This window comes from Lytechinus pictus, chromosome 5 (assembly GCF_037042905.1).
Source record: "Lytechinus pictus isolate F3 Inbred chromosome 5, Lp3.0, whole genome shotgun sequence".
NCBI classification, from domain to species: domain Eukaryota; kingdom Metazoa; phylum Echinodermata; class Echinoidea; order Temnopleuroida; family Toxopneustidae; genus Lytechinus; species Lytechinus pictus.
The window spans coordinates 21,856,184-21,882,539 of record NC_087249.1 but is presented as its reverse complement, the minus strand read 5'-3'; the positions used below and the strand labels follow the sequence as shown (position 1 = coordinate 21,882,539).

General features: G+C 35.2%; 2 protein-coding genes across 5 annotated transcripts; one reads left to right on the top strand and one right to left on the bottom strand.

Annotated features, from left to right (window-relative positions):
• Positions 1-1,146: 1,146 nt before the first annotated feature.
• LOC129262273 (ARL14 effector protein-like) lies at positions 1,147-10,587 on the bottom strand. Of its 4 annotated transcripts, none has more exons than XM_064100029.1 (4): positions 10,278-10,587; positions 6,851-6,962; positions 6,224-6,366; positions 1,147-4,749 (listed from the first exon to the last, which is right to left on the bottom strand). In XM_064100029.1, exons 2-4 carry the CDS (start codon positions 6,890-6,892, stop codon positions 4,545-4,547), a joined length of 390 nt encoding a protein of 129 aa, XP_063956099.1. In that variant the 5' UTR covers positions 6,893-6,962; positions 10,278-10,587; the 3' UTR covers positions 1,147-4,544. The 4 variants fall into 4 exon arrangements, with proteins under 4 accessions (XP_063956099.1, XP_054756339.1, XP_054756338.1 ...); XM_054900364.2 differs by lacking the exon at positions 10,278-10,587 and adding an exon at positions 10,027-10,090; XM_054900363.2 differs by lacking the exon at positions 10,278-10,587 and adding an exon at positions 9,956-10,070.
• LOC129262275 (ATP synthase subunit alpha, mitochondrial-like) lies at positions 10,216-23,247 on the top strand. The gene is made up of 11 exons (XM_054900365.2): positions 10,216-10,398; positions 16,471-16,540; positions 17,036-17,205; positions 17,886-18,059; positions 18,556-18,722; positions 19,331-19,479; positions 19,880-20,031; positions 20,614-20,838; positions 21,274-21,381; positions 21,758-21,902; positions 22,391-23,247. Exons 1-11 carry the CDS (start codon positions 10,333-10,335, stop codon positions 22,621-22,623), a joined length of 1,659 nt encoding a protein of 552 aa, XP_054756340.2. The 5' UTR covers positions 10,216-10,332; the 3' UTR covers positions 22,624-23,247.
• Positions 23,248-26,356: the final 3,109 nt, after the last annotated feature.

Below are 26,356 nucleotides of genomic sequence, written 5' to 3'. Positions count from 1 at the left end.
TGACATAACAATAAAAATATCGCTGTACTTGTTTAGGGGTTCAATTCAGGGAGTACTTGGCAAGAGTATCGTTTTGTTGCCAATACTTGTTAAGGGTAGGGTTTCACACGCCAATACTTGTTAAGGGGTGCATTTTCAGAATATGGAAAATACGTGTTTCGGGTGCTTTTCGAGACCCCATGGTCGCGCATGGTATCCACTCGTCAATGGAAGTGGCCCCCCCCCCCCCGGGAAAATACACTTGGTCTAATACCAAGATGGTCTAATTTCCACTTGGTCTACTTATCACTTTGCACACTGACAAATGGAAATGTGATTCATTAACAGGTTGTCTATGATACTAGACTAAATGGTGTTTGACCAAGTGAATAATATACAAAATGGGTATAACCAAACTAGAATTTGACAAATTGGAATGTCGGACTACATGACAGTTAGACCAAATGGTCAATTCACAAACTGGAAGTAGAATTACCGGGATTAGACCATGTAGTACGAGACCAAATGGAAAATAGACAAAGTGGGTGTCCACCAAATGGAAATTTAAAAAGGAAATTTCAGTTATGACTAGCTATCATTAGAAATGTGGTACTTATATCTATAGTGGTCTTCACTCATCTAAAATTGGTAATCAATTGACTAATTCATGGCTAAGAGCAAAAATAAGAAAAAGATGATCACAGTTAGAAATCCAATACTCAAAGTTTAACAGAAATCAGACAAGAAATAAAGAGAAAAATGATCACTAAATCTAATAAATTAAATAAAGAAAATTGGCAATTTACACATAAATACAAAAATATTAACAATTCATTAAGTCACTAGGACATATTGTTAAATATACGTTAAGGGATATCTACTAATGCTACAGAGAATAAATTGACCTATAATTGTATTTGCATAGAGAAACTAGAATGTTTCGAGAGGAAAATTGTTTCTCTTCTTGTTAACATGATTATTGCAGTATTAATGTACTGAGTAGTTGATTAACATATCATTCAACTGGGTCTATATTACTTGACTACACTAGCATTATGGGTAGGGAAACTGGCCAGGTATGAGTAGTTGAGGATTCGAGATGGCGCTATTGGTTCGTATCTACTTTAAATTTTCCATTAGAATTAAATACAGGAACCACACAGGATCTTAGAATTCATGTTTTATTAAAAATATACAGAAGTATTTACATTATTTGAAGTACGAATACAAGAAACATAATAATAAAAATAAGTGCAACTTATACGTATGATAACATGAAATAGTCATGTTGTGAACCCCACTCTAAAACAAAACTTGAGGATGTATCTATCTGACCCATCACTGACATAAGTTTTACTTTCACTCCTTTTTAAATTCACCGTTCCACATACCCATGTATTATTGTACCTAAATTCTTGAAATTACCTTGATGTTCCAAATGCATAAATACCAGTGATTCTGTTCTGTTATTTTAGGCTGATGAGGTGTGAACCTCGAAACATGTTCCATTTATAAAAAATTTATGTTCTTTTCCTTATTTTTTTTGTCTCTAAGTTGGTATCGTGTCTTTCTTTTGGAAAAATTGAGGATGTAATGTATGTTAATTACATCGGGTCTATCAAGGCAGTTAGTAAGGTTTTCCGGCATTCACAATCAAAATCACCTTTCCAGCTACTGTTGTAATTATAATTGTAGATCTTAAGGACAGAATCACTTGAGCTTTACAGATTAAGCGATTATTCACGCATATTCATAGAGATGTTTCAAGGAATAGAAAGTTCATGTCTCATTAGCCTATCGCCATTCCATTAAGAAAAGAAGTTTTTTAAAATATTCATGACGAAATGAAATATCCATAGTAGTTGATTTAGCACCTAATGTAATGTGAAAAGACATGCATCACATATTCAATAATATATCAATACATAATCAATACTTAATCAATACTTCTACAGAAAGTATAACAGGAAACTGTTTGTTTACCAACTCCAACTTTCTTAATAAAGTATTACTCATTTTTCTTCTAGCTAAACTTCTGATGCACACACATTTTATGGGTTTTTTATTCACTACATTCCTCCTTTTCACTAAAAGGTTCACTCCAGAGTAAAGTTATGGCGTGCAGATTGTTTAGGTCAAGGGTCCAAGGTTGATCAATAGCTGTTTGGCTGAAGAGAGTCTCGACCAGAACATTATAAAAAGAGTTCATTTGTCAACGCAAGTCAGATTGGTTGCAGATTACAGAATGGTTTTGAGATTAGAGATTGGGTTTTAGAGCTACAGAAGAGTTTATATTTTATAGTACATCAGTTTGCAGCATTTATTTTATCTTCATCTTCAGAGTATAGTCACCATTTGACTTACTCATGTATATGTCATCATCATCAAGTTATACTTATCTTCAATAAATATAAGAACTGTACACCTTCCATTGCTTTGTCTTCATTTAAGACTGGTTGAAAATAAATGCGCAATAGATCCAATGATAACATAACACTAAGAACAGGTTCCGGTCAAGTTCTAAGTTGCGAACTTACCTTACACACAGCTTAATTCATCATAATTGATTATCCTTGATTTATTGCAGTACAATGCCATTACCATGGCACCACAGTTCCAACACATACATATAAACAAAGTACATGAAGTTGAACCCATCTTCTTGATCATCTGGAGTCCACTACATGTGTAAGTTTGCCAAGTCTCAAGACCAAATGACAAAGTACCGAGATGAGCATCATTTTCCCAATTAATGAAAAATTGTCTTATGGCAACACTGCTTTGGGTACATTTACAATTGATAATCCCTTGCACATCTTCAAAATAAACCTAATCTGCAATTTCTCCTGATTTCTATCAACTTTGTAATTCATGCAGATCCTGGTATAGTGAAAAAATACTCATTTTTCAGCTCTTCATTGAAAGATCAAATGAACAAGGCTTGAAAAGTATTAAGGGTGCAGTTTTTTAACTGTAATATTTTCCAATGATCTAATGCAATCATGCTGTTAGCAGACATTTTCTGCCACATCAACATGGTATGTCTGGCATGTCTAGGTATACAATACAATGGTATCAAATATTGGAATAATTTACATAACTCAATCCAGGAAAGTACTACTTTATCTAGATTTAAAAAACTCTGTAAAAAACAATTACTTAATGAAATATAGGATCCTTGTTTGCATGTGTGTCTGTGAGTGTATGGGTGTTTCTAGGTTGTGTATGTATGTAAGTATTTCTTAATCGATTAGTTGTTAATTTAATTTGTTGACATTGTTTTCATCATGTATTTTATATATTTTATGTAAAGGGCCAATATTCACAAGCTTCGGCTTCATTTTGGTCCTAACCATCTTATGATATATGTTTTGTATTTGATTTTATATTGTTTATTGGTTTTAATAAATGAAATAGAACTGAACTTCATTCTTCAGCTATGTGTGCTGCATTTTCTGGAATATTGTTTGAAAATGGAAAACCGAACTGGATTCACAATGTTATTACAGCGGCACAGCCATTGTAAAACACGAACGTTGAAATGTTTCAATTTATTTGAGAAAACCCTCAGCCTTCTCAAATCAATCTGAATCATGAAAAATACAAATACATGTAGCTTTAATAACTTAATACCTGCAATGTGAGAAAATGTAACAAAAAATATCAAACTACATGTAAGCTCTGAAGTAAAAATATTACCGTTTTATAGAGTTGTCAACTATGAAACAAAAACCTCCCCCGATAGTATACAAGCTCTTTTCCTGCATCTACTTATAATGAGATAAAAACAGTTTAATCATTTTTTTTCTGCTTTAGTCTTTGGTCATAATACTCTATTAATTCAGCAACATACAAGCGTATGACTGCGTGAATGCAAGTTCTTTCACCGAAGAGACATTTAATCCAAATGAATCTTTCTCATTGCTTTCACTAATAAATGTACACAAAGAGGTATTTTAGTCAAATGACAGAGTTACATGTACATTTAGGAAACTTTTTTTTTTCTTTCATCAACACCTAACCTACAATAATGAATCAAAGTGGGTATGCACTTATTATAATACATGTAAATAGACTCCATTTACAGTACTTAACCAATTCCTGGCTTTCAGAAAAGAACATCTAAATGAATTCTTTTCAGGGGAAACTCTGTCTCATGTTTCATCCAAGTCCAAACCTGTCTTCATTATTAGAATGTAGAACAAATTTTAGTCCACTGAAAAGATTCCAATTAAGAAACCGTCGCTTTCAGCTTCCATCAAGTTCTATCCTTCACTCATGAACTCGTCCCCAAACAAGGATTTCTTTTCGATGAATAGAAGTCATTTGGAATGGGGGGGAAACCTCATTGCCGCCTTACACGGAGTCCTTGCATTCATTAGTGGATGTCCAGAATGTGACATTGATATCACTTGGGAGTCCTTCTGTTTGAGCTACATGTATTCTGATCCGGCATATCAATGACGATAGAACCCCTATCCGATGTGCTTCCACTGATGTTCTCCATTGTAGTATGGCCAGTCACACCAATTTCATCATTCGCTTTTGAGTAGAATCCAATTCAGTCAGTATTTTACGCAGTAGTTTTGTCCCTCATCTTCAATCAGGTCGAAAACCCATTTCCTTTTGCATCTGCAGACAGGTCCGCACTTGACCGACCCGCATTCCTTGCATGGATAGTGACATCCTGGGCAGTCTTTACCTAAACAATCACACAGATCTTGACCGTTGGATGATAAATGACCATTAGCATCATACATGGTTCGATTCCTGTAAGAATGAAAGGCAGATCAGATTTTCAGATAGCAAATTTTTTTTTTTTTTTTTGGGGGGGGGGCAAATTAGTGTTTCAATTTCAATGTTTCACAAAATATATATATCAAAAGAATGACATATGATCCCCCTGCACAAGTTGTGTATATCCCCCAAAATAATTATGATAATAATGAATAAATATAAATAAAACTTGAATAAAATTAAAATCAAATTGAATAATATAAAATTAAATATATTACAAGTAAAAAAAAATTAACCCTGAAAAACTGCCAAATAATTGTATCAATAATTTTTCAGGGAAGTTATATATATGCAATCATATGGAAAGCTGAAGCTGAATAACCACAAAATATATGACATAACTTTGAGAGGACAATGGATATTTTATTATATTTGATGTAATGTTTCTTAAAGGAAAAGTCCACCCCAACAAAAAGTTAATAAAAAGAGAAAAATTCAACAAGCATAACACTGAAAATTTCATCAAAATCAGATGTAAAATAAGAAAATTATGACATTTTAAGGTTTCGCTTCATTTCTCAAAACAGTTCCTGGTAGGTATGCAATTGAGGAGACTGATGATGTCATCCACTCACTATCACATGTGGAATTAGCACTATTTAATACTATATGGTTCAGTCAAGTTGGTCCTATTGTCAAATATGTAAAAATGAAATATTCATATCGTATAATTCAAACAATAAAAAACAAAAGAAATAGTGAGGGACATCATCGTCTGTCTCATTTGCATTTCACTGAGTTGTGCATATCACTGTTTTGTGAAAATTAAGCGAAAATTGAAAATGCCATAACATTCTTATTTTACATCCGATTTTGATGAAATTTTCAGCGTTATGCTACATGTAGTTTGATTTTTCTCTATTTTTATTCAAGCAACATTTTTCTGGGGTGGACTTGACCTTTAAAAACATCAACCTTAGATTTGCCAATGGTATAATGAGATTATCCACTCTACCACATGTATGACATGATGACATGAGTTATGTTGTCTGATGCATAAAAAAAAGAAGAAGTTCATTAAGGAGTATCACTGGCTTTCATCGAAAATGACTATTAACCCTAAATAGACTGGGCTATTTTGATGCCTAAGAAGACTGGGGGGGGGGGGGGGGCTGATTCAGCCCCCCCCTATGATCTCGGCCGTCGACTGCGCGATTGCGACAAAAATAGGCACGTGCATTACCCATGGCATAATCTCCAAGACTGTAGGATCAAATTTTCCGAAAAATCTCATAATTCATTAATTATGCTAAGTTATGTGTAAAATCAAAGATTTGGTCTAATTAACTAAATAAGGCCTCTAAACTGATATATTCCCTACATCAATTGAAAATATCAACTGTCGTGTTCGGGTAACATTTGATTAACAAATTAATAAAATTTATGATATATTGAAAATAAAATAGCTCATTCCTGCTAAATAAAGGAAACTGGAAAACGTGCTTACTGCAAGTGGCGTTGATACTCTTCTTCCTGTAGTCGACGAAGTTTACGCTTTTCCCTCTCACTTTCTTCTGGTTTGAAGTTAGCAAACTCTGCTACTTTCCTGCCAGGGTTCTTGAACATTAAACTCTCTAAGATTTTTGAGTTCTGTTTAATAAAGGGTGATAAATAAAGCATTTAATTACTTTAAAAAGAATTCACATGAGTTATATGTTACCTTTATTGACTTAATATATTATCTCTAATTGTATGTGAAAATTGTGAAGTATTTCTAAATAAAATTAATAACAACCGAACCAATCTTTGAAAATGATCTCAAAAAATATTTTTGATCGCTTTATCTATATATGTAATCTAGGCAAATCAAGCATTTCATTTTTGTCTAGGTTATCACAGAGAATAAATTTGCTCTACAAATTTGAATAGCATTTTTGGTCATAAGAGAAAAGCTCTCAACAAATAATGTACAGTCATATGTAAAAATATGCTATACAAAATACTTTATGCATAGCAGTCTTCAAAATTGTGGAGGATATTGCGATGCGATACCAAGAAAGTTATTCCCCGTTTCATTATATACATGTACATGTACTAATATCATTGCCACATCATGCAGCCAAAGTAATCATACCTCTCTTCTACTGCTGCGTGATCTATTCCTGCTTTCTGCCATATTAACTTCAGATCTCTGCTCTTCAACTCTGATCAAGACTTGATTTATCCAAGTTCCGATTTCAATATATCTTTCAAGTAAAAAAAAAAATGGAAAAAGGAAACAGGTAAATTCAGCCTGCGTTTAGCCCCAACCACTACTAAAAATGAAATTAACAAATCAACATTTTTTTTCTACTGTTCATGGGGTCAGTAATTCGGTCAGGGTGGACTTCCCCATACTACTTTTTAGATACAGTATTCTAGACTAGGCCTACACTTCAACAAGTGAGTAGCCCACAGACTCTGTCTCTAGTACATTAGGCTGGACACTCATCCAATGTATGACTACATTGCGATTCATCTGAAAGAGTTCCTCTTGCTACAACCACCCAAAATAACAAAAGATTGTCGCGACTTCCGGTTCATTCACTTCCTGTTTCTTTATCATTTTTTTTTAGTGTTTCTTCCCGCTATGCTAGCTAATATCGCAAGGGGTTTTCTGGCGATCATAAGTCTATACTTCGACTAGTCTAGGCTTTCAGACCCTTTAGACTCTACCAAGAAGCTGACTACATAAACTGATGTCTATTACCCACACTCGATTCTGCTCGATTTTGACGGAATTAAGTCATATTTTGATATGTATTCCACTCTCCCATCTCAGGCCTTAAATTTCATCATTTTTAGGGCAAGGCCAGTGTGGCCTTGAAATACCTCATATTTTGGAGGGCACCAAGGCCAAAACCTTTTTCCAAGAAGGGCATCGAAAGCCAATTTTTTTTCGGTATCCTTTTTTTTTAGGATGTCAAATGTACTTACTCTTGTACAGGGTGCTACATAACTTTTTTGAAGCACTTGCCCAGTTTTGAAATAATTGGAAAATACTTGCCCGAATATATATTTCACTTGCCCCCCCCCAAAAAAAAAATCTTTCAAAACAAGATTTTACCGCTTCAAAAGAAAGTAGTGCTGTTCTATGTACATGTACCATTGCCCTTTTCCTCTCTATTTAACATGAACTGATGTACCTTGTATTTGTAAAATTGTATTTTTTTTTCAAAGTGACTTTATCTTGCCTGCCATGACCGAAATTAGTGTGCTGATAGTGCGTTGATGTGTGCTCATATATTTTTTTGTACTTTTGTCAGTTTTGTGACCATGGCACAAAAATAAAAAAGGGAATCACTGAAAATGATTATAAAGAAAGAAAGGAAGTGAAGGAAGGAAGAAAGAAAGAAAAGAGAAAAATCCAAGAAAGGAAAAAATAGAAAAGAAAAGGGAGTGTGAATGAATGGATGAAAGAATGAAGGAGATAAAGAAATGAGAGGAATGGAGAAGAAAGAAAGTAAAAATGAAAGAGAAAATGAAGTAAAGAAAATTAAGGAGAAAAAATAAAGAAAAAAGTGAAATGAAAGAAAGTTAGAATAAAAGAAGGATGAAAGAAATAATAAAGGAAAGAAAAAAGGTTTCCTTCATTCTTTGAAATAAATAAAGAAAAAAGGGAAAGAAAGGAAGGGAAGATGAATTAATGTTGGAAAGAAAAAACAGAAATGAAAAAGAGAGTAAAAAAAAGAGGATGAAAGAATGAATGAAGCAAAGAAAATTTTTCCTTCATTCTTTGAAAGAAAGAAAAAAAACAGGAAAGGAGGAAGGAAATATGTAAATTTATAAGAAAATAAAGAATGAAAGAAACAATGAAAGAGAGGGAGGAAAGAATGAATGGAGAGAATGTAAAAAAAGGAAAATTAATGGAAACAGAGAAAGAATGAAAAGAAAAAGGAGAGGAAGTGAGAAGGAAATATAGAAAACTCAAGAAGAAAGAAGGAAATTTAAAAAATAAGGAAAGTAAGAGAAAGAAGGAGAGAAAAAAAAAACAATGATGGACTTAAAGAAGGAAGAAAATAAATGAACACAGAAAGGAAATGATAAGAAATAAAGATAGATGGAATGGAAAAAGGAATTCAGGAAGGATAGGATGAAGAAAAAGGAATGGAAAAAAGAAAGAGAAAAAAAATCAGGAAGGTAAAAAAGAACAAAGGGGAAAAGGGAAGGAAAGAATGAATGAAGAGAGAATGAAAGTAAGAAAGGAATGGAAGAAAAAAGAAAGATGACAGAAAGAATGGAAAGTAAAAGGAGAGGAAGGGAGCAAAGAAAATTTTAAGAAAGAGGAATTAAGAAAAAAGAAAAGGAAAGAAAGAAAAACGAACAGAGAGAAAGGATCAGGAAAGAAAGCTAGGAAAGCTTGGAAATAAAGATAGATGGAACAAAAAAAAGGCAAGCAGGAATTAAAGAAGAAAAGTTGAAGAACGATAGAAAAGAAAGAAAAAATGAAAGAGGAAAAAAGTTCAAACTTCAAGCAAAGAAAAATGTAACCATGAACTAACGAAAATCTTACTGATTTTTTTTTTTTTTCAAATTGTTAGAAAACTAAAAATGTTTTAAAAATGAAAAGATTTCAAAGTGAAACCTTATTTGATTTTTAAATCAAACTTAAAAATTAGGTGAAACATCGCGGCATCACACGTGTGTATGTAAAAGAAAATAGCGGAAAAATGGCTTGCAAATGCAATTTGAATTGAGGGAAGTTGTTAACTTTTTTTTCTCTCTCTCTCTCTTCTGCATTTCTTGTGAAATATTAAGAGATCTTTGTATTAAAAACTTAAATTTCAGTGAGAAAGGTCACGGCCGGCTAGCGGCTTGCCTTTGGAGTTTGAGTTTGAAAAAAGGGCACGCGCGTCTCCAGTTTCAAAGAGGTCATGAATTGATCAGTCAGCTCCCACAAACAACACAATTGTCAGTATATCGGACCACACATAATTCAATAAACTTTAAGTAACGTTAGTTTCAGAATCGGGTAATCATGGTAATGATTAGTAATGTGTTATGACTTATGTGATCAGTCAGCTGACTCAGCTCCCACAAACAACACAATTGTCATTGTATCGGACCACACATAATTTAATAAGTTTCAGTTTAGTTTCAGAATCGGGTAGCATATAAATGAATCGCAAAGTAAGAAATCTTAATGGTAGTACGTCAGTTGTCGGGCTTCAAAATACAGTCTCGGTACTTCAACACTTACTGACTGGCTTGAGCTCGAGGTCCTATGGATCTAACTCTTTAACCATAATTTAGCATTGAAAAACGACATACCGTTACACCATGTAAGCTGCCATGTTTGGCTCGTTTCATTAAACAAAGTATATTTATCATCAAGCCAATATTTTATTTATTTTTACTATTGTATTCATATAGTAAATAATATTTTAATTGTAAATTTTAAAAATAATTGAAAAATGAACAAGAATGTAATAAAAAATAATTGTTTAAATCTTAAATTTTAATACTGATTGGCAAATGTGTCAGTGACGGGTTTCATAATTTGGTTGCACGCTCGTACGTACCGGCACTGGCTGAGTTTCTCCGCTAGCCATTTTTGCAATAGGACAGACCAGAAAGATGGCCCAGGTTTCTGTTCGTTTAGCTGCGGCCGCAGCTAGGAGTTTGTCTCGGCAAGCTCCTCAGGTAAATTATCGCTTTTTGTTTTATCAAATAATCCAGCACCAAGTAATATTATTATGCAAGTGAAAATAGCGAGGACATTTTCTAGACCCTTGTCGATCATCGACCTGAAAAATTTTCAGCGGTGAGCAGGTGAGCGCTAGCTAGCACTAGTAGCAGGCGCCGTCGCCGCGCTGTCCGCAGGCGCATCTCGCTCGCGATCTTCATCATGATCTGAGACCCCCGCGTTGCGTTGGCCGCGGCCGGCCCGGGGTCTACCTCGGGTAGGAAAGAAATCAGATATATATATACATCTTAAACTTACCATGGGCTACCTTTACTTGGCTTTAAATCTAGAGAACCTACCTGACTCCCAAGATCTACCACCTCAACTGCTCCAAGTCGACTAGACAGCTGGCAGCCGTCTGTTTCGAGGAGTTTGTTAACTTTTTTTTTTTTTTTTTTTCTCCTCGTACACAGACGGCTCGCTAGCTAGACAGGAATAACCGTCGTTTCTGGGGATTTATTCAACAATTTCTGACATTTTACTGTAATCCCCATTTACCGACGGTAGGGTGTACGTGTGGGCTCGCATGTGTTCTCATTCCCTCCCTTTTGTCAATTCACAGTCCAAAGTTTGATGTAATTTTACACATCGAATTTACAATCTAAGGATGTATAAACAACAAACTTTTAATTATTTATATTCCAACATTTAAATACTTTAAACGATATAGATGAAAAAGGCATGAAAAATATACTTTACCGATGTTTAATTGGGTTGAACACGATAAAAAAGGTCAAAATGGCAGCCAAACTATAAAATATTTACAAACGAACGTCAACAATCACGAATGTGATATCGATATTGCTTTCGATATTATACGATCTGCTCCATATGCGAACGAAACCGAAGATAAACGATACTAGTTATACTAGTACTAGTACTAGTTATAATCGCGATATATCGATTCGAGACATTAAGTTAATAACGATAATGACGTCATTCAAGATGGCAACTTGCAAGAAAAACCGTCAGGTCAGGTGAAAATCACTTGTTCACTGCAACCATCCTGCCTGTGGAGAATCTACAGGTAGGACTATGGCATGCCAATGCTGTACACAGCACACACTTTAAAAAATGATTAAAATATCACTTTTGTGACCAAAATTACTAATTTCCATACAGTTGCAATTTATTTTTCATCAGTAACTTGGGAATAATTTTTGTATTCACTAGAGCGCTCAAAAACTTGAATTTTGGGCATATTTTTGTGTACGCCCTCTATTGATAGAAAATAATATGGCAAGAAAATTTTCATTTTTTAATCTCTATTTTTAATTAAGAAAAAATAATTTAAAGAATCAAATTTACTTAAGGGCCAAGTTGTATGACGAATAACTGTGATGGAAACTGTCAGTGTAAAAAAATCAAGCATTTTTCCCAAAGAAAAAGAGAAAATAAGCCAAACATTGCCATCCTTATTTTGCCACACATGGAGATATAACTGAGAACAAGGTTATATCATAACCTTGTTCATTGAATGAGTGGTGAAAATGTCTTAGATGACAGATTTCTCAATCATCCAGAGGATTTTTTTCAATAACTCCGGCCCAAGGTATGCAATTACTTAATTTATTTATATTTCCCTGATAATGGAAACCATGAAACTTTCAATTTTGCTTAAAAAACAGTTTTAAATCGCGATCTATCAAACGCTAGTTCACTATACGTTGGCTGTAGGTACGGGGCCCCATCCCCTTCAGTCTATGTATGGTGAGTGGAGCCAACGTAGTTCAGCGGAACAACCAAAATACAGAGACTGAAGCTTTTGGTCTACTCGCTAGCGTGCAGCCACCATTAGGGGACTTGCAATGCAAAATCCCCCCGTCGGGGCTCTTCAATTTTTGTCTTTAATGAATAAAAATTTTGAAAATTAAAGCGACCAAAATGAAAATTGATATTCCCTCTTGTAGTCTTGTCATTAATTGCCAAAAAACGAAGAAAAATCAAGTTAAAAGGAACAAAAACAGTGACTTACCTCGGCTGTCGCGCAAATTCACTTCCCCGTTTTATCCGATCTTAAGTACATAAACATATTGCCATTGAGTCCCCTGTACAGATCGCGCTAGAACTTCGGTCTCTGTATTTGGTGAGTGAAGCCAACGGAGTTCAGCTGAACAACCAACATAACAGAGACCGAAGCTTTTGGTCTACAAGTCGACAAGAGGTAGTCTTGAGACTTGGCCGGTCCTCTCTCGGGCAGGCTCCGGGCCGGCCCCATTCCACCGATTTGCAGATGTAAATAATGCAAACCTAAAGTCGTCATGTAACTCAAACCCAAGTCGGTCCGTTCGCCAGCTGTCGCAAATTACGTCTAGCAACGCAAATTTCCAGATAATCTAACCTAGTCTAAGAGGGGAAAAGTGTGATTAGCGAGAGGAAGAAGATAAAAATGGAAGACCGAAGAGAAAGGAGAAGCAGCAGGAGGAGAAGGGAAAGGAGATGTAAAGGAAGAAGAGGAATAAGATAAAAGAAGAGGAAAAGAAGAAGAGAAGAGGAGGAAGGAGAAGAATAGTCTAGTACATTTTAATAAGAGAAGAAGGGGGGGGGGGGGGAAGAAGGAGGAGAAAAAAAGAGGAAGAAGAGGAAAGAGAAGTAGAGGTCCATAGGCATTTAGGCAAGAGTGGAATACAAAGTATCGTGAATAAGATGATATTGCATTATTAAAGGGATGCTGTGCCGGGCTGAAAATATTTATACAATAGCTAAATAAATATGAGTAAAATTGACAGAGCAAAATTACTGAAAATTTCATCAAAATCAGATAAGTTATGCCTTATGGAATTTCAAAGATTTGCATTATTCTGGTGAAACAGTTCTAGGAATAGGGTGTCTGGAGAAAAAACAATTTTTCTTATTTCAAGAAAATATCGCATTTTCTTTGTGAATTTGAAGAGAAATAACCATCAGACTGACAGAAATATAACATTTTTTGTTTAAAGTGATTGGTTAACATTGGTTTGACTTGTAAAAAATCTGAGCTAGAACTTAAGGTCACACTTGTCGCTAGTCACTGTGTCTGTGGGTCCCGTGTCTGTGATATGTTACAAAAATGAAGCCCAGAAAAAATTGCGTTCGAAAATAATTATTTAGTGCTTCAAAAATTGAAATATAAAGTGACCGAAAACACCATCTTAATTTCATCTCATACACTTATGTGTACTATTTACAAAATCGGGGTTTGCCTTGTAGTTTTAGCTTTTCATTGTCAATAATGGTTGTTTTCATGGTTTAAAACTAATACATGCACTTGTACACATGTTTCAGCTTGGTTTGAGAATTTTTTTAATCGGCTGCTCACAAAGTTAAACAATACCTTTAAATCCAATTATTGGCTGCAAAAAAAGAAGAATGAAATTAGGTCAATTTTCAGCAGTTCCCTGCCATAGACTGTGTAGTTAAGAAATGGACACACACAGATCCAAATTTTTAGCTTCCGAGGGCTGTTATAAATTTATTACAGAGATGCCAACTTTTGGAAATCAGAATTAGGGAGGATTTGCAACCGACACCAAATTATGTGCGCGTAGCGCACATCTCGAGCGCGGAGCTCTCGACCCTTGCGGCCGGGGACCCGCCTTAGGGCCCTGGAAGCTCTGGGTTTCTAGATGCTCTCTGGTGCAATCTGACCCTTATTTTGGAGCATTTCACATGATTTAAAAAAAACATTGTTCCCACTTTTTTAACATAAAAATTAAAGAAAAATATCAAATATGCATTTTTACATGTAAAAAAAATGATTGGACAATAGAAGAAAAGTACCTGTTCAACAATAATAATGAGGAATTATCCTCTTTATTATTATTAAAGCGCGGGTAACGTCTTCCTCCTCGCTGGTCCCTTGCTTGGTGAAATAAGTCAACAGGGTACTAGTGGAGCTCGAAGATCTCGTCTTCGCAATGTCCGTATGCCGTTTGCTCCCTACGTGCTTCCGAATATCTTCACGACCTCCGTGCTCAACTGAAATGTCCACGCTGCAAATTGTGCAAAATGCATGGTAAATTCCTCTTTCCGACTTCCGAATGCACGGGTACTGGAGACTGTATTCAGTCTTATACTTCTGAGACCATTTCTTGGTCTTCTTTTGTTGATTTTCCGCCATTTCGTGTCAATATCAACCCATCGATACACCGAAATCACACACCGATATTCCACCGCACGACTCGACAAATCCAGCGGCCGCGAGCGCACACGCTTCGCGAAGCTAGCCGGGCCTACCGACCTGGTGCACAGTGGATTCCCGTTGGGCATATCACATGCACCAGCTTTTCGCTGCTCCTTATTTGTCTCCCTTTCACACAGAATTTAGTAGCAGCGAACGTAATGGAGTTACTACATGCTAAAGTTAGCAGACGATGCATGTACTTCCAATCCAATTTGATCATTGCAAAAAAAATCGTAATTTTGGGAGGATAAGGATGGTAATCGTAAGGGCGGGAGTTGGGATGAATTTTTGGGAGCCTCCCGATGAAATCGGGAGGGTTGGCATCTCTGTTATTATTAATGCCAAGAACTTGTCCATAAAGTGCCTAATAGGAATTTTTATGCTCTTTCTGATGGTATGATTTTTATAAAGATTTGGAAACCAGATCACAATGAAAAATTGCGACAAAGTAAAAAAAATTGTGCAAAACAAAAATTTCATTTTCCCATAGAAAACGCATGGGGGAAATGGCAATCTCAACACACACACAAATAAGGGTTTGTAATTTATCTCTAAATCCTCATTTCAAATAATCCTATAAACTTGTCCGTACTGTCAAAAGAAGCCCCTGAATTTTCTCTCTCCATACATACACCAAACACAAGTTAATAATTAATTCAGATCACATTTTTATAGCAGCCTGAATTTCCAGAAAAAATGTGCCATATTTTCCCCTAAATCAGCCTGTTTTATGCTGACACTTTTCAGTGTGGCTTCAGACACCCTACTATGAAACAGGGGTGTGAGAGTTCAGATTTTTTTTTTTTTGATTTTCAGCTTAATTTCAGCTTATTTTTGGCTTTCCTCTGTACAAAAAGTATGGGAGCTCTTTCTATTTCAGACTTTTTCAACACTCTACAGCTTTCTTCAGATCTTTTTATTTGTGACCACTCACACCCCTGCTATGAATGTCTTCATGAATATTCATTAAGTGGGCTGAAGATGTCAGATCCCCACTTCCCTTTTAATGTTATTACATGAAATCATAATTGTTTCATTTAAAAAAAAAAAATAAATGATTTGTCTCCATTATTATGAAATAAGTTGCAGCAAGAAATTACTAATGCACTTAAAGGGATGGTCCAGGCTAGAGATATTTATATCTCAATAAATAGAGTAAAATTCACAAAGCAAAATGCTGAAATTTGATCAAAATCGGGTTACAAATAACAAAGTTATTGAATTTTAAAGATTTGCATTATTCCGGTAAACAGTTTGATTAAAGAGAGAATAACGAAATGAGCATTACACTGAAAATTTAAGTAAAACGTATGTTACAGTAAGGACATTTTGAAATATTTTTTTTTTAAATACAGTGATATATGCAAATGAGAGAGTTGATTTCACCTTTTCCTATGCATTGTTTGAATTATTACATATTTTTTTTTTTTTTCAGGTATCAAGACTTAATAAAATCACAATAGGTTGCAACATTACCAATTACACAAATTCAGGGAGGAACCAAACTCTTTTTCATAATGAAATTTATCACATCTTAATGAGATGAAAATCAAATTAAAGAATAGTGAGTGGTTGACATCATTGGTTCCCTTATTTGCATACTGGCCAGTAAAGGATTATCACTACCCTGTATAGGCCTATATTGAATGATACCACTTAACTCTTAAAACCCTTGATGTTCTTATTCGCTTTTATTGATTTTTTTTCCTTCCTCGTACTTGATGTATCCTTTATTTACACACTCTCTTGCATTTTTTACCATGTACATGTATTTGAAGTAACCCAATCAGTCTATCCTTATCCTTATTTGCAATCCTGTTTTCATTATGTGACCTTGATAATGAATTTGAGACATTATGATTTCCAGGTTGCCAAGAGATGTATAGGTGCCGCCTTTGTATCACACAGAAATCTCACAACATCATCGCCGAGGCCGAGTAAGAAGAATTTTTTGAAAAGATTTCGATTTCTTGAAACACTTCTTGTGTTGAAACCTATATTTGATAGTAACAGGTCAAAGTCTTGTACATTTGCATTTGGTTTCAAGCTTCTTGATGACGTGTATTTCCCCCATTTTCATTGAGCAATGAAAAATATGGTATATTGGTAAATAGGTTTTTTATCAATAGAATGGGCTTGCATGTTTTTGTTATATCAACAACAGGTCTAACTTTTAATGTGAAATATTTTAGATCAGGCTATTGAAGAGGGATTTAAATTTCATCTGGATGTAGTAGAAAAAAATTAGTTTCTTTAGAAAAATAGTTCATCTTTGATTTGTTCAAATTGTGCATTATTTGTCAACAAAATATTCTTGGTAAATGAATGATCTTTCACTTTATAAGAATCAAAGAAAATTTACTATTCATGTGTCTAGAATTCTTTTAAATCATGGAAGTCATTGTTATGCTCTGTCTATCTTATTTTTCTAGGTACGGCCGAGGTGTCTAGCATATTAGAAGAAAGAATTCTTGGTCACACACCCAAAGAAAACCTTGAAGAAACGGGGCGTGTATTGTCAATCGGAGATGGTATTGCTCGTGTGTACGGTCTGAAAAACATTCAGGCAGAAGAAATGGTAGAATTCTCCAGTGGTCTCAAGGTAATTTTTATTTAAATTAAAAAAAAAGAAGGAAAAAGTCTGATTTGTTGGGCATCTTTTTCTTTGATTTATTATTTAAGGATGAGATAACCATATTCAGAATTTTGAATTATTAGAATATGTGAAGGTAAATTTCTGATTTCAAATTGCTTTTAAGAGCCATTTTTACAAAACACTTGCATGTAACCACTAGGGACAGTGTTCTTCTATTTATCAGTACTTTCATATAAAAATTCATTGAATTTACCATTGCAAAACTGAAATGATTTTGCTGTGTAAATTTTCTGTGACAATGGAATTTCCATTTTAGATCCAGTTTGAAATGAAATTGCAGGTCTTCAGAAATGGGGGATTTTTTAAAAGGAAAATCGCTATCCACAAACCACTCCTCCCTCCCCCTCTCCCCTAGAGGAAAAGAATAAATTTCAGCTTATTATTTCAATGTATTATAATTTATTGGTTGGGCTGCCTTATGTATTTGACAAAGTGTTATTACCTTGATGCGAGTTACATTTTTAGGTATATTTTAGCTCTTAGCAAACAAGAATAAAAGCAGGAAGCATTTTATGGCAACCTAATTTAGACGAAGAACTAGTATGAAAATAATTTCAGAGAGCGGATATTTTCTGTCTTTTTTGTACTTTCATGATTATGCCGAGATATATACTTGATATTTGCAGGGTATGGCATTGAATTTGGAACCCGACAACGTTGGTGTTGTAGTGTTCGGTAACGACAAACTCATCAAAGAAGGTGATGTTGTCAAGAGGTCAGGAGCTATCGTAGACGTTCCAGTTGGTGAGCAGATCTTGGGCAGAGTAGTTGATGCCTTGGGTACACCCATTGATGGCAAGGTGAGTCATTGTTGTGGTATTGTAGTAAGGCACAGTGCACTCAAGCTTCTTCTATTGTCCTTGCGGGTTCATTCTTCACATTTAATGATCTAAACCATTTGGCACTGTGAAAATATTAACTAACTTCTTGAATTACATGAGCTTGCATGCAGAAGATTTAAAATGAATTCAACTTTGAGAAATTCTTGAAAACTCATACAGATATTTAACTCTTATAAATCCTCTACCAGTTGGCTAAACATTTTTTATCCAAATGTTAAATGGATTCTGAAACTTCCAACATTTGATTGAAATTTAAAGGAAAATGGTTCTGTATTTTTTTCAAGTTTGTACTTGAGAATGCTACAAGTGTATGTTACCTAGTGTGTCAAGAACAACAATGTTGATGATGCAATATTCTAGAGTTATTTCCAATTTAAACACATTTTGTTGTATATGTACATTAAAAGAGTCATTCAGTTCAACCATTTTCTAATATTCCCTTGTGATTCTCCAGGGTCCACTCAACACAGAACAGCGTGCCCGTGTAGGTACCAAGGCCCCTGGTATCATCCCCCGTATCTCAGTACGTGAGCCTATGCAGACGGGTATCAAGGCTGTAGATAGTCTGGTACCCATCGGAAGAGGACAGAGAGAACTCATCATTGGTGACAGACAGACAGGGTAAATTGATGGCCATATTTTGCAGAAATGTTACTTTTCCAAATGGCTGAAAATATAAGAAAATTGCAAGTCTTCTTACCTTGACAATCAAATATTGCCATGTTTATGTTAAAAGTGCAGCATTTTAAACTTTGAATTTGGGATTGAGGATATTTTAGTGATTGGAAAATATAGAAGGATGGTTAAAACGTTTTTATTCTTGAGAAAAAAAAACACCTTAGATGAAAAAAAATATTGCATATTTTTCCCCTCCATGTTTTTACCCATATGGGCACTTTATTTGAAATGAGTGTAAAACAGACGAAAAATAAAAGTACACGTTAGATATGTATATCATTGTTTCAACCTGAATTTTAAAATAAATTTCCTGTAATCTCAATCTGCCTTGCGTATTTTCATAAAATTAGGCAGTATGCATTTTAAATGTTTATCCATTCCAAAATGGTCATTATCTGTAGGAAAGGAGCTGCAGGAAGCTTGCTATGCATGATTCATCAGGAATTTGACGTCTAAAGGAGTTAAGTTTTTTAAAACATTTTTTAAGCTATAGCTGAAATTGATTTGCTTTGTCCTATTAAGTAACTTGTGAATCTTTTTTTATCTTGTAGAAAAACTGCTGTAGCCATCGACACAATCATCAACCAGAAGAGGTTCAATGAAGGAGCTGAGGAGAAGAACAAACTCTATTGTATCTATGTTGCCATCGGACAGAAGAGATCAACTGTAGCACAGATTGTCAAGAGGCTACAAGACTCTGGTATGTTGTTTAGAAATTGAATAGAGGGGAGTGGTGGGGTGGGTGGATCTGTCTAAGTTATTTGCCTGCCTTCGTTGTGTATTTTTTTGTCCGGTGGAATCTAGTTAAAAGTGAACAAGAGAAGAATAATCTGGCATTATCAACTAAGTAAGTTTCATGATATCATCTTTTTGTTATATCTTGAACATTTTTGCCAATGTTTGATGTGTGTAATAAAAGCAACCAAAGCATTGTTAGTTTATATGATGTTATAGTTTATATGATGTAAATTAAAATAGCTTTTTAACTAAATCAACTAAATGTTGGATTTTATTGTCCAACTTAAAGTTTTTTAATAAAAATGAATACATAATGAAGTTACTGTTTTATCAGTCTAATGGAGTTTATTCTTGATTACCAGATGCCTTGAAATACACCATCATCGTGTCTGCCACTGCTTCTGATGCTGCCCCTCTACAGTACCTTGCTCCCTACTCTGGATGTGCCATGGGAGAATTCTTCAGGGATAACGGCAAGCACGCCCTCATCATCTATGACGATCTTTCCAAACAGGTACGTCATTTTCTAGTTGGATATCGAGGTACATGTAGATCATGGTCCTGTTTGATTAGATTTGGTAGTGTAGGGTGCAAAGTGATTTATTTGAAGTTTAGAATGTCCTCATCCAGTGAGGGTAATCATATCATGAACTCTAATTGCAATGACAAATCAAATCGCTGACCACATACATATATGATATCACAGTAGAAATCTTCACAGTTGAACAAATTGTTTGCAAAGGTCATCCGTCACATTCCATTGCCTTTTGGAAATGCAAAAAAAATTATTGAACACATTTATTATGCCAAACATAGATAGCTATACTATCCAGATCAAAGAAGAACATTTGAATTAATTGTATTTTTTTTTACATCGTTCAGACACCAATGCAAGACGACACCAAATTGTAATTAATAAATGGCAGCTGGCTGTAAACCCCAGACACCCCATGTTCAACCTTCCTCAGTTCAGGGGAAAGGGTCGTAAAAAGTGTAAAATCTAACCTTATCCACTTTTTCCATGTTTCTCCCTTTCCCCCAAGTATGCTACATTGTAACGCTAATGAGTGAGCTCTTTTTGTTGTGTGTAACATAGGCTGTAGCCTACCGTCAGATGTCACTGCTTCTGCGTCGTCCCCCTGGTCGTGAGGCCTACCCTGGTGATGTGTTCTACCTTCACTCCCGTCTCTTGGAGAGAGCCGCCAAGATGAACCCTGACTTCGGTGGTGGATCGCTGACTGCCCTGCCTGTCATCGAGACCCAGGCTGGAGATGTGTCTGCTTACATCCCTACCAATGTGATCTCCATCACTGATGGACAGGTACGGCTCTTACTCTACATTATAATTTTAAGATGCTTCAACAAGGCAGTTTAATTCACCTTCATTTTGTTCATGAAAAAAAAAGAATACATGCCATAGGGATTGACAGGGAGAATAATTAGTGACACTTTAAGTGGAAAATGTTTGTATTTGAGGATTCAAAGAGTTTTTAAGTGTTCTTAGATTCATATTTATCATTTTATAGAGCCTTTGTAATCCTTCAGACAGCTTACATTTTTCATGAATGTTTGGATTAAATACATATTCTGTCAGCACTTGAAATAATATCCTTAGGATGTCAACCAGGTGCACCTGGCATCTGACTCAATACAGGTACATGGCATACAAAAATCTTTCAAGATAGTGGAAGCAAGATTTAGCGTTAGATGGTATGTCTTCGTCTCTTTCATGATTGTCATAATGATTATCTTGCAGATCTTCTTGGAGACCGAGTTGTTCTACAAGGGTATCCGCCCAGCCATCAACGTCGGTCTTTCTGTGAGCCGGGTAGGTTCAGCTGCTCAAGTCAAGGCCATGAAGCAGGTAAATATTACACTCGACTTTGCCTCAAGCACACAGCATTATAATTAGTTATCTACCCATTGATTGACATCTGTTATGATGCTAGAGGTTATTGGACAATGTTTGCCATCCCTACTTTAGTTGAAGCGATTTTCTTGCTGTCGTCCAAGTAACTTGCAAACTTAGTGAATTGGCAATATCTTGATCAATTGTAATTTCTCCAATTGTAAGTTTAATTACCTATATAGCTTTTTAAATCCAGTGTTATTGACTTGCATATACTACAAGCAAGGATAAGTAGTATTCAATCATTGTGTGTAAATCTTGCCTTTTCTCTTGTAAGTTTGGAGCAGTGCAGCTTTAGCTAACAATTATATTATGCACCCATGTGTTCCAGGTTGCTGGTTCCATGAAGCTTGATCTGGCCCAGTACCGTGAGGTAGCTGCCTTCGCCCAGTTTGGTTCCGATTTGGATGCTGCCACACAGAACCTTCTCAACCGTGGAGTCCGTCTCACCGAGCTCCTCAAACAAGGACAGTACAGTAAGTTTATTGTCATTTACGCTCATTATGAATCGTACGGTAGAGATGTGTTTGTCCCAAGTTGGAGAGGTTGGCCTTTCTGAAATGCTATACTAGATACCAAGCAACATCCCCTGTGTTTTGATGGTGTGTAGAGTGTATGGAAGTGTAGGTTATCTTTGGAAGTCAAATTAATGTAAAGGCATGTAGAGTTTTATAACACACTTTCATCCAGAACTTTTTGAGTACATTTATAAAATTTGTCATATATTGCAATCAACAATAATTTACCTTTTGAATAGCTGCAGATTTGTATGTAATGGGTAGATGATGGGTTATCATGTCATGTCTAATTATTTGGGTGCTCTGGGATTAGGTAAATGATTATTGTTTTAATTATGATCATAGAGCATTTGTAAAATAAAAGGGGTTTCCGTCCTGTCCAAAAGGTTGTGTTTCCTGATTAGATCATATGCTAAAGTTATGCCATTTGATTCTTGCATTACCAGCTCCTATGGCTGTAGAGGACCAAGTTGCTGTCCTCTTCGCTGGTGTCCGTGGCCATCTGGACAAGATCGACCCCGCCAAGGTTACCAAGTTTGAAGAACAATTCCTTGCTCACATCCGCTCTAGCCACCAAGGTCTCTTGGATACCATCCGCAGTGAAGGTCAGCTCAGCCAACAGACCGAGGAGAAGCTCAAGGATGTTGTAACCAAGTTCCTAGATACCTTCGAGGCATAAGGGACCACTTCTCTTCCCCTCCTTCTTGGAAGGGAACCTCTTCAAACCAAAATCAAATCCCACGAGAGATGGTCATCGGAATGATGAGTGATGTCTCTTGCAGTATTTGATCAGATTTATTATTGTATGTATAAATAGACCTACCAGTGAAAATGAGATTTATGACATGAATTGCAGATTTATTCCATGATTGAACTTGAAAAGTTGAATGGAATCATTGCATTACAGTAGCTTGCTACATTCTCAATAGTCCCAAAATGATCCTGTCATGTTGCTGTGCACTAGTACACATTTTTTATATTCTGAAATGAATAGACATTGTCTTAAAAGAGCCACCTGAAATCCCAACAAAATCGTTGATAGAATCTGTTCAACTTGTTGTACCAGGCCTAGAAGTATCCTAAAGATTGAAGATTTATTTATCGTTCAGATTTGGTAGGTCATATTTTTGTCCATGTATTCCTTCTTCATGGCCGTACAGAAATATTTGCAAGGTAAATTATGTACTGTTGTTTCCTTATTTTGCACAGTTGCAGATAGAAGGTTCAAGAATGTAGTGTGAAAATGTTTGAACCGTGTTATGTGACAGGTTCTCCTAATAAAGAGATTTATTGATGAGAAAAATGGAAATAACATTGCTTGGTGTGATTTTTGGGGCAAGTTTTGCAAATGATTAAGATAAGTAGAAGAAAGAGAAGGTGCATGAAGTGTCAGACTGGCTTTGAGATGGATGATAATGAAGAGGATAAAAGATGGACAGAATGCTTGAATGTTGACCAATCTGACCGCAGATTGTTTATTCAGTAACAGATGAAGTCCATTGTCCAAAATGGAATCTACTTACTTGACCATCGGACCTACATGTAATGAATTTCACTTTCTCTGGCAAAAAATGCCCAAACAAGTAAGTGAAAGAAAATTGGGACAGCTAATTTTAGCTGAGCTTTAGACAAGTGTTACCAAAGGCATTTCCAGTGCTATTCATAATTTGGAATCTGCAAATTGTAATCTACTCCCCATTCTAGATGACCTATGAAGTGGTTGATTTACATTCAAGAAAAAAAAATGAAAATGATGTAAATACCATCTTTTGGAATTGATTTTAAAAGGTGAAAAATTAAAGTATGCACAACATGGGCAGTATATAAATAAAGAAAGTTAACCTATATGACATCACTCATGTACTCTTAGTATTTGAATAATTTCAAATACGATTCAATTTCATAATTTGTAATATTCAATGTTTAATTTTTCCCTCCTGTTGGGTGTTTCATAAAGCTGTTCGTAAGTTAAGAGCGACTGGTGATCTGTTCTTGTGGTAAATGGTATATAGGATCACCAGTCATTCTTAAAACAGCTTTATGAAACGCCCCTCAGTAATGTAATATATATTGATTGGGTTCCTCATAAAACCTGCAAATTCAATGTCCTTAGATTCTCTACATCATTAAATGTAGAAAATATAATATTTCAATAAATCATGTATTAAAATACATGTACAAGAATAAAAAAGTGTGATGTCATCAGCTCCCTATTTCAATACTAAGCCCACAGATGTGCATAAATCTATTTTGTGAAAAAAAAGGGAGTTTGAAAATGCAATTCAAAGGGGAATCCAGCTTTGGTCATAAAATGTTTTAGAAAGAAATATAACAGAATGGTGAAAGTGAAAGAAATTGGACAAGCAAGAAGAGTTATGGCTGCTTTAAAATGAGTAGATTTCAATTTGGCAACTGAGTAAGAAAATTTTGTCAAGGGACAAGGACAACTTTCCCATAGGCCTTGTACTTACAGTACTCCGGGCTGAAATCATATCTAAATAAACTGAGTAAAATTCACAATGCAAAATCCTGATAATTTCATCAAAATCTGATAACAAATAATGAAGTTATTGAATTTTAAAGGTTATGCACATCATCATGAATATTCATTATGTGGACTGATGATGTCACATCCCCACTTTCCTTTTTTCTTATGTTATTACATGAAATCATAATGGTTTCATTTTTTCATACATGTGTGAGTAATGTGTCTCCTTTATAATGAAATAAGTTGCCGCGATGAATATCTCATGCACTAAAGTCCATCACTCTGACATGACATATGCATCCAATTTGAAGTCTCCATGGGTAAAGTGACTACCAATGTTTACAACTTTTAAAATTTATAACTTTATTTTTTGTCCGATATTGTTCAAACTGTCACATATCAACTTGTCTGATTTTTCTTATTCCTCTAAAAACCAGTTTTTATTTGGGTTGGATTCCCCATTAACTTTTTTTTGTCTTTATATAATTCTTAATGAAACAAAGTGCTATGCTAGTCTGATTTTTCCATTTGTTCAAATTAACTTTTTCATTTTGTTGGGATGGTCTTGGTCATTTATGTAACAAAAATATGAGCATTTGTTTATGCAGGTAACTGCCTAAATCAAATCTCAAGGACTACTAAAATCTATTTGACTTACGAGAAATTCTAATTAGAAGAGGTATGTGACACTTTTGTAATAATGGGGGGGGGGGTTGTTTCAGAAAGATTCAAGTATGACAGAGTTGCACTTAAATCCGACACGTATATGATAGGCAACGTTCAATCATATTTATCATTACGCACTAGTGCGCGTTCTCTTGGCATGATCTAACCAATGCGGTGACGTATTTCATACCGCACGCAATTGTGAATTTAAGTGCGACTCTTTAAGTCGTACTCAAATCTTTTTGAAACACCCACAGGTCTAAAAATATGCTTCAACTTAAAGCTAATATTCGACCTATGGAAGGTCGATTAAGGTAGCTACCCGTATGTTTAACATGAATCTAAAAATAATCTCTTCTGAAGTGCAGTATCAATTACACTGGTTTTAGCCCGAGCTGCTGTTTCCAGCACAACAATTAAAATAATCCTCATGTTGACAATCCATAAACCCCCTTTTAATTTTATACATAGAAATAAATGATCCACACTTTATTTTCTGCTCTCCACAATGCACTACCCCGTCTGTCTTTCTTATCTCTTCTCCTTTTCACTCTCCCTCACACTTTACTTTCCTTCTTCATCCCTTTCTATTGGTTTATTTCCAATTAGTCTACTGCCAATTTGTCCAACTTGTCTACCATCATTTGGTCTACCATCAATAAATCCACTCACCACATGGTCTACTTTCATTTAGTCTAATGTCATTCCGTCTAACAACCAGTTGGTCCAATAGCCATTTAGTCCATTTACCATTAGGTCTAATTGGACTAAGTTTTAATTTTGCAAAATGAATGAAATGGATATTAGACCAACTGGTTATATGAGACGAAATGGTGATTAGACGAAGTAATGATTGGACCAAATGGTTGTTAGACGAAATGTTGATGGACGCAACAGCATTAGACTAGATGAAAGTAGACCATGTCGTGAGTGGACGAGTTGGCAGTAGACGAATTGGCAATTTACCTTTCCATCTTCCACCCTCTCTCTTTTTGTCTCCTTTCTGACAAATTCAATCTCTCGATTTCTCTTCTCTCTCTTCCTCCCTCTTCTCATCCACATTAGCTAATGGCAAAGATCGAAATACACATATTTGTATCTGTTTATATGTGCTTTGTCAAAACCTGACAGTTAAACCTTTGAAAAGCCATGCTCACTTCTCTCGAAATACAATTTCAGTTCGATTATATTTGTATTTAATTCAGTTTACTGTGCTATACGTGTGGACACACCTGTACAAATACACAAATGATATCAA

Coding starts and splice junctions, on each gene's coding strand:
- LOC129262273 (XM_064100029.1), bottom strand. CDS start 6,892: ATGGCAGAAAGCAGGAATAGATCACGCAGCAGTAGAAGAGAG. Junction 6,367..6,850: donor CACGCAGCAGTAGAAGAGAG/GTATGATTACTT, acceptor TTTATTAAACAG/AACTCAAAAATCTTAGAGAG. Junction 4,750..6,223: donor GAGTATCAACGCCACTTGCA/GTAAGCACGTTT, acceptor TCATTCTTACAG/GAATCGAACCATGTATGATG.
- LOC129262275 (XM_054900365.2), top strand. CDS start 10,333: ATGGCCCAGGTTTCTGTTCGTTTAGCTGCGGCCGCAGCTAGGAGTTTG. Junction 16,541..17,035: donor AACATCATCGCCGAGGCCGA/GTAAGAAGAATT, acceptor TTATTTTTCTAG/GTACGGCCGAGGTGTCTAGC. Junction 18,723..19,330: donor ATTGGTGACAGACAGACAGG/GTAAATTGATGG, acceptor TTTATCTTGTAG/AAAAACTGCTGTAGCCATCG.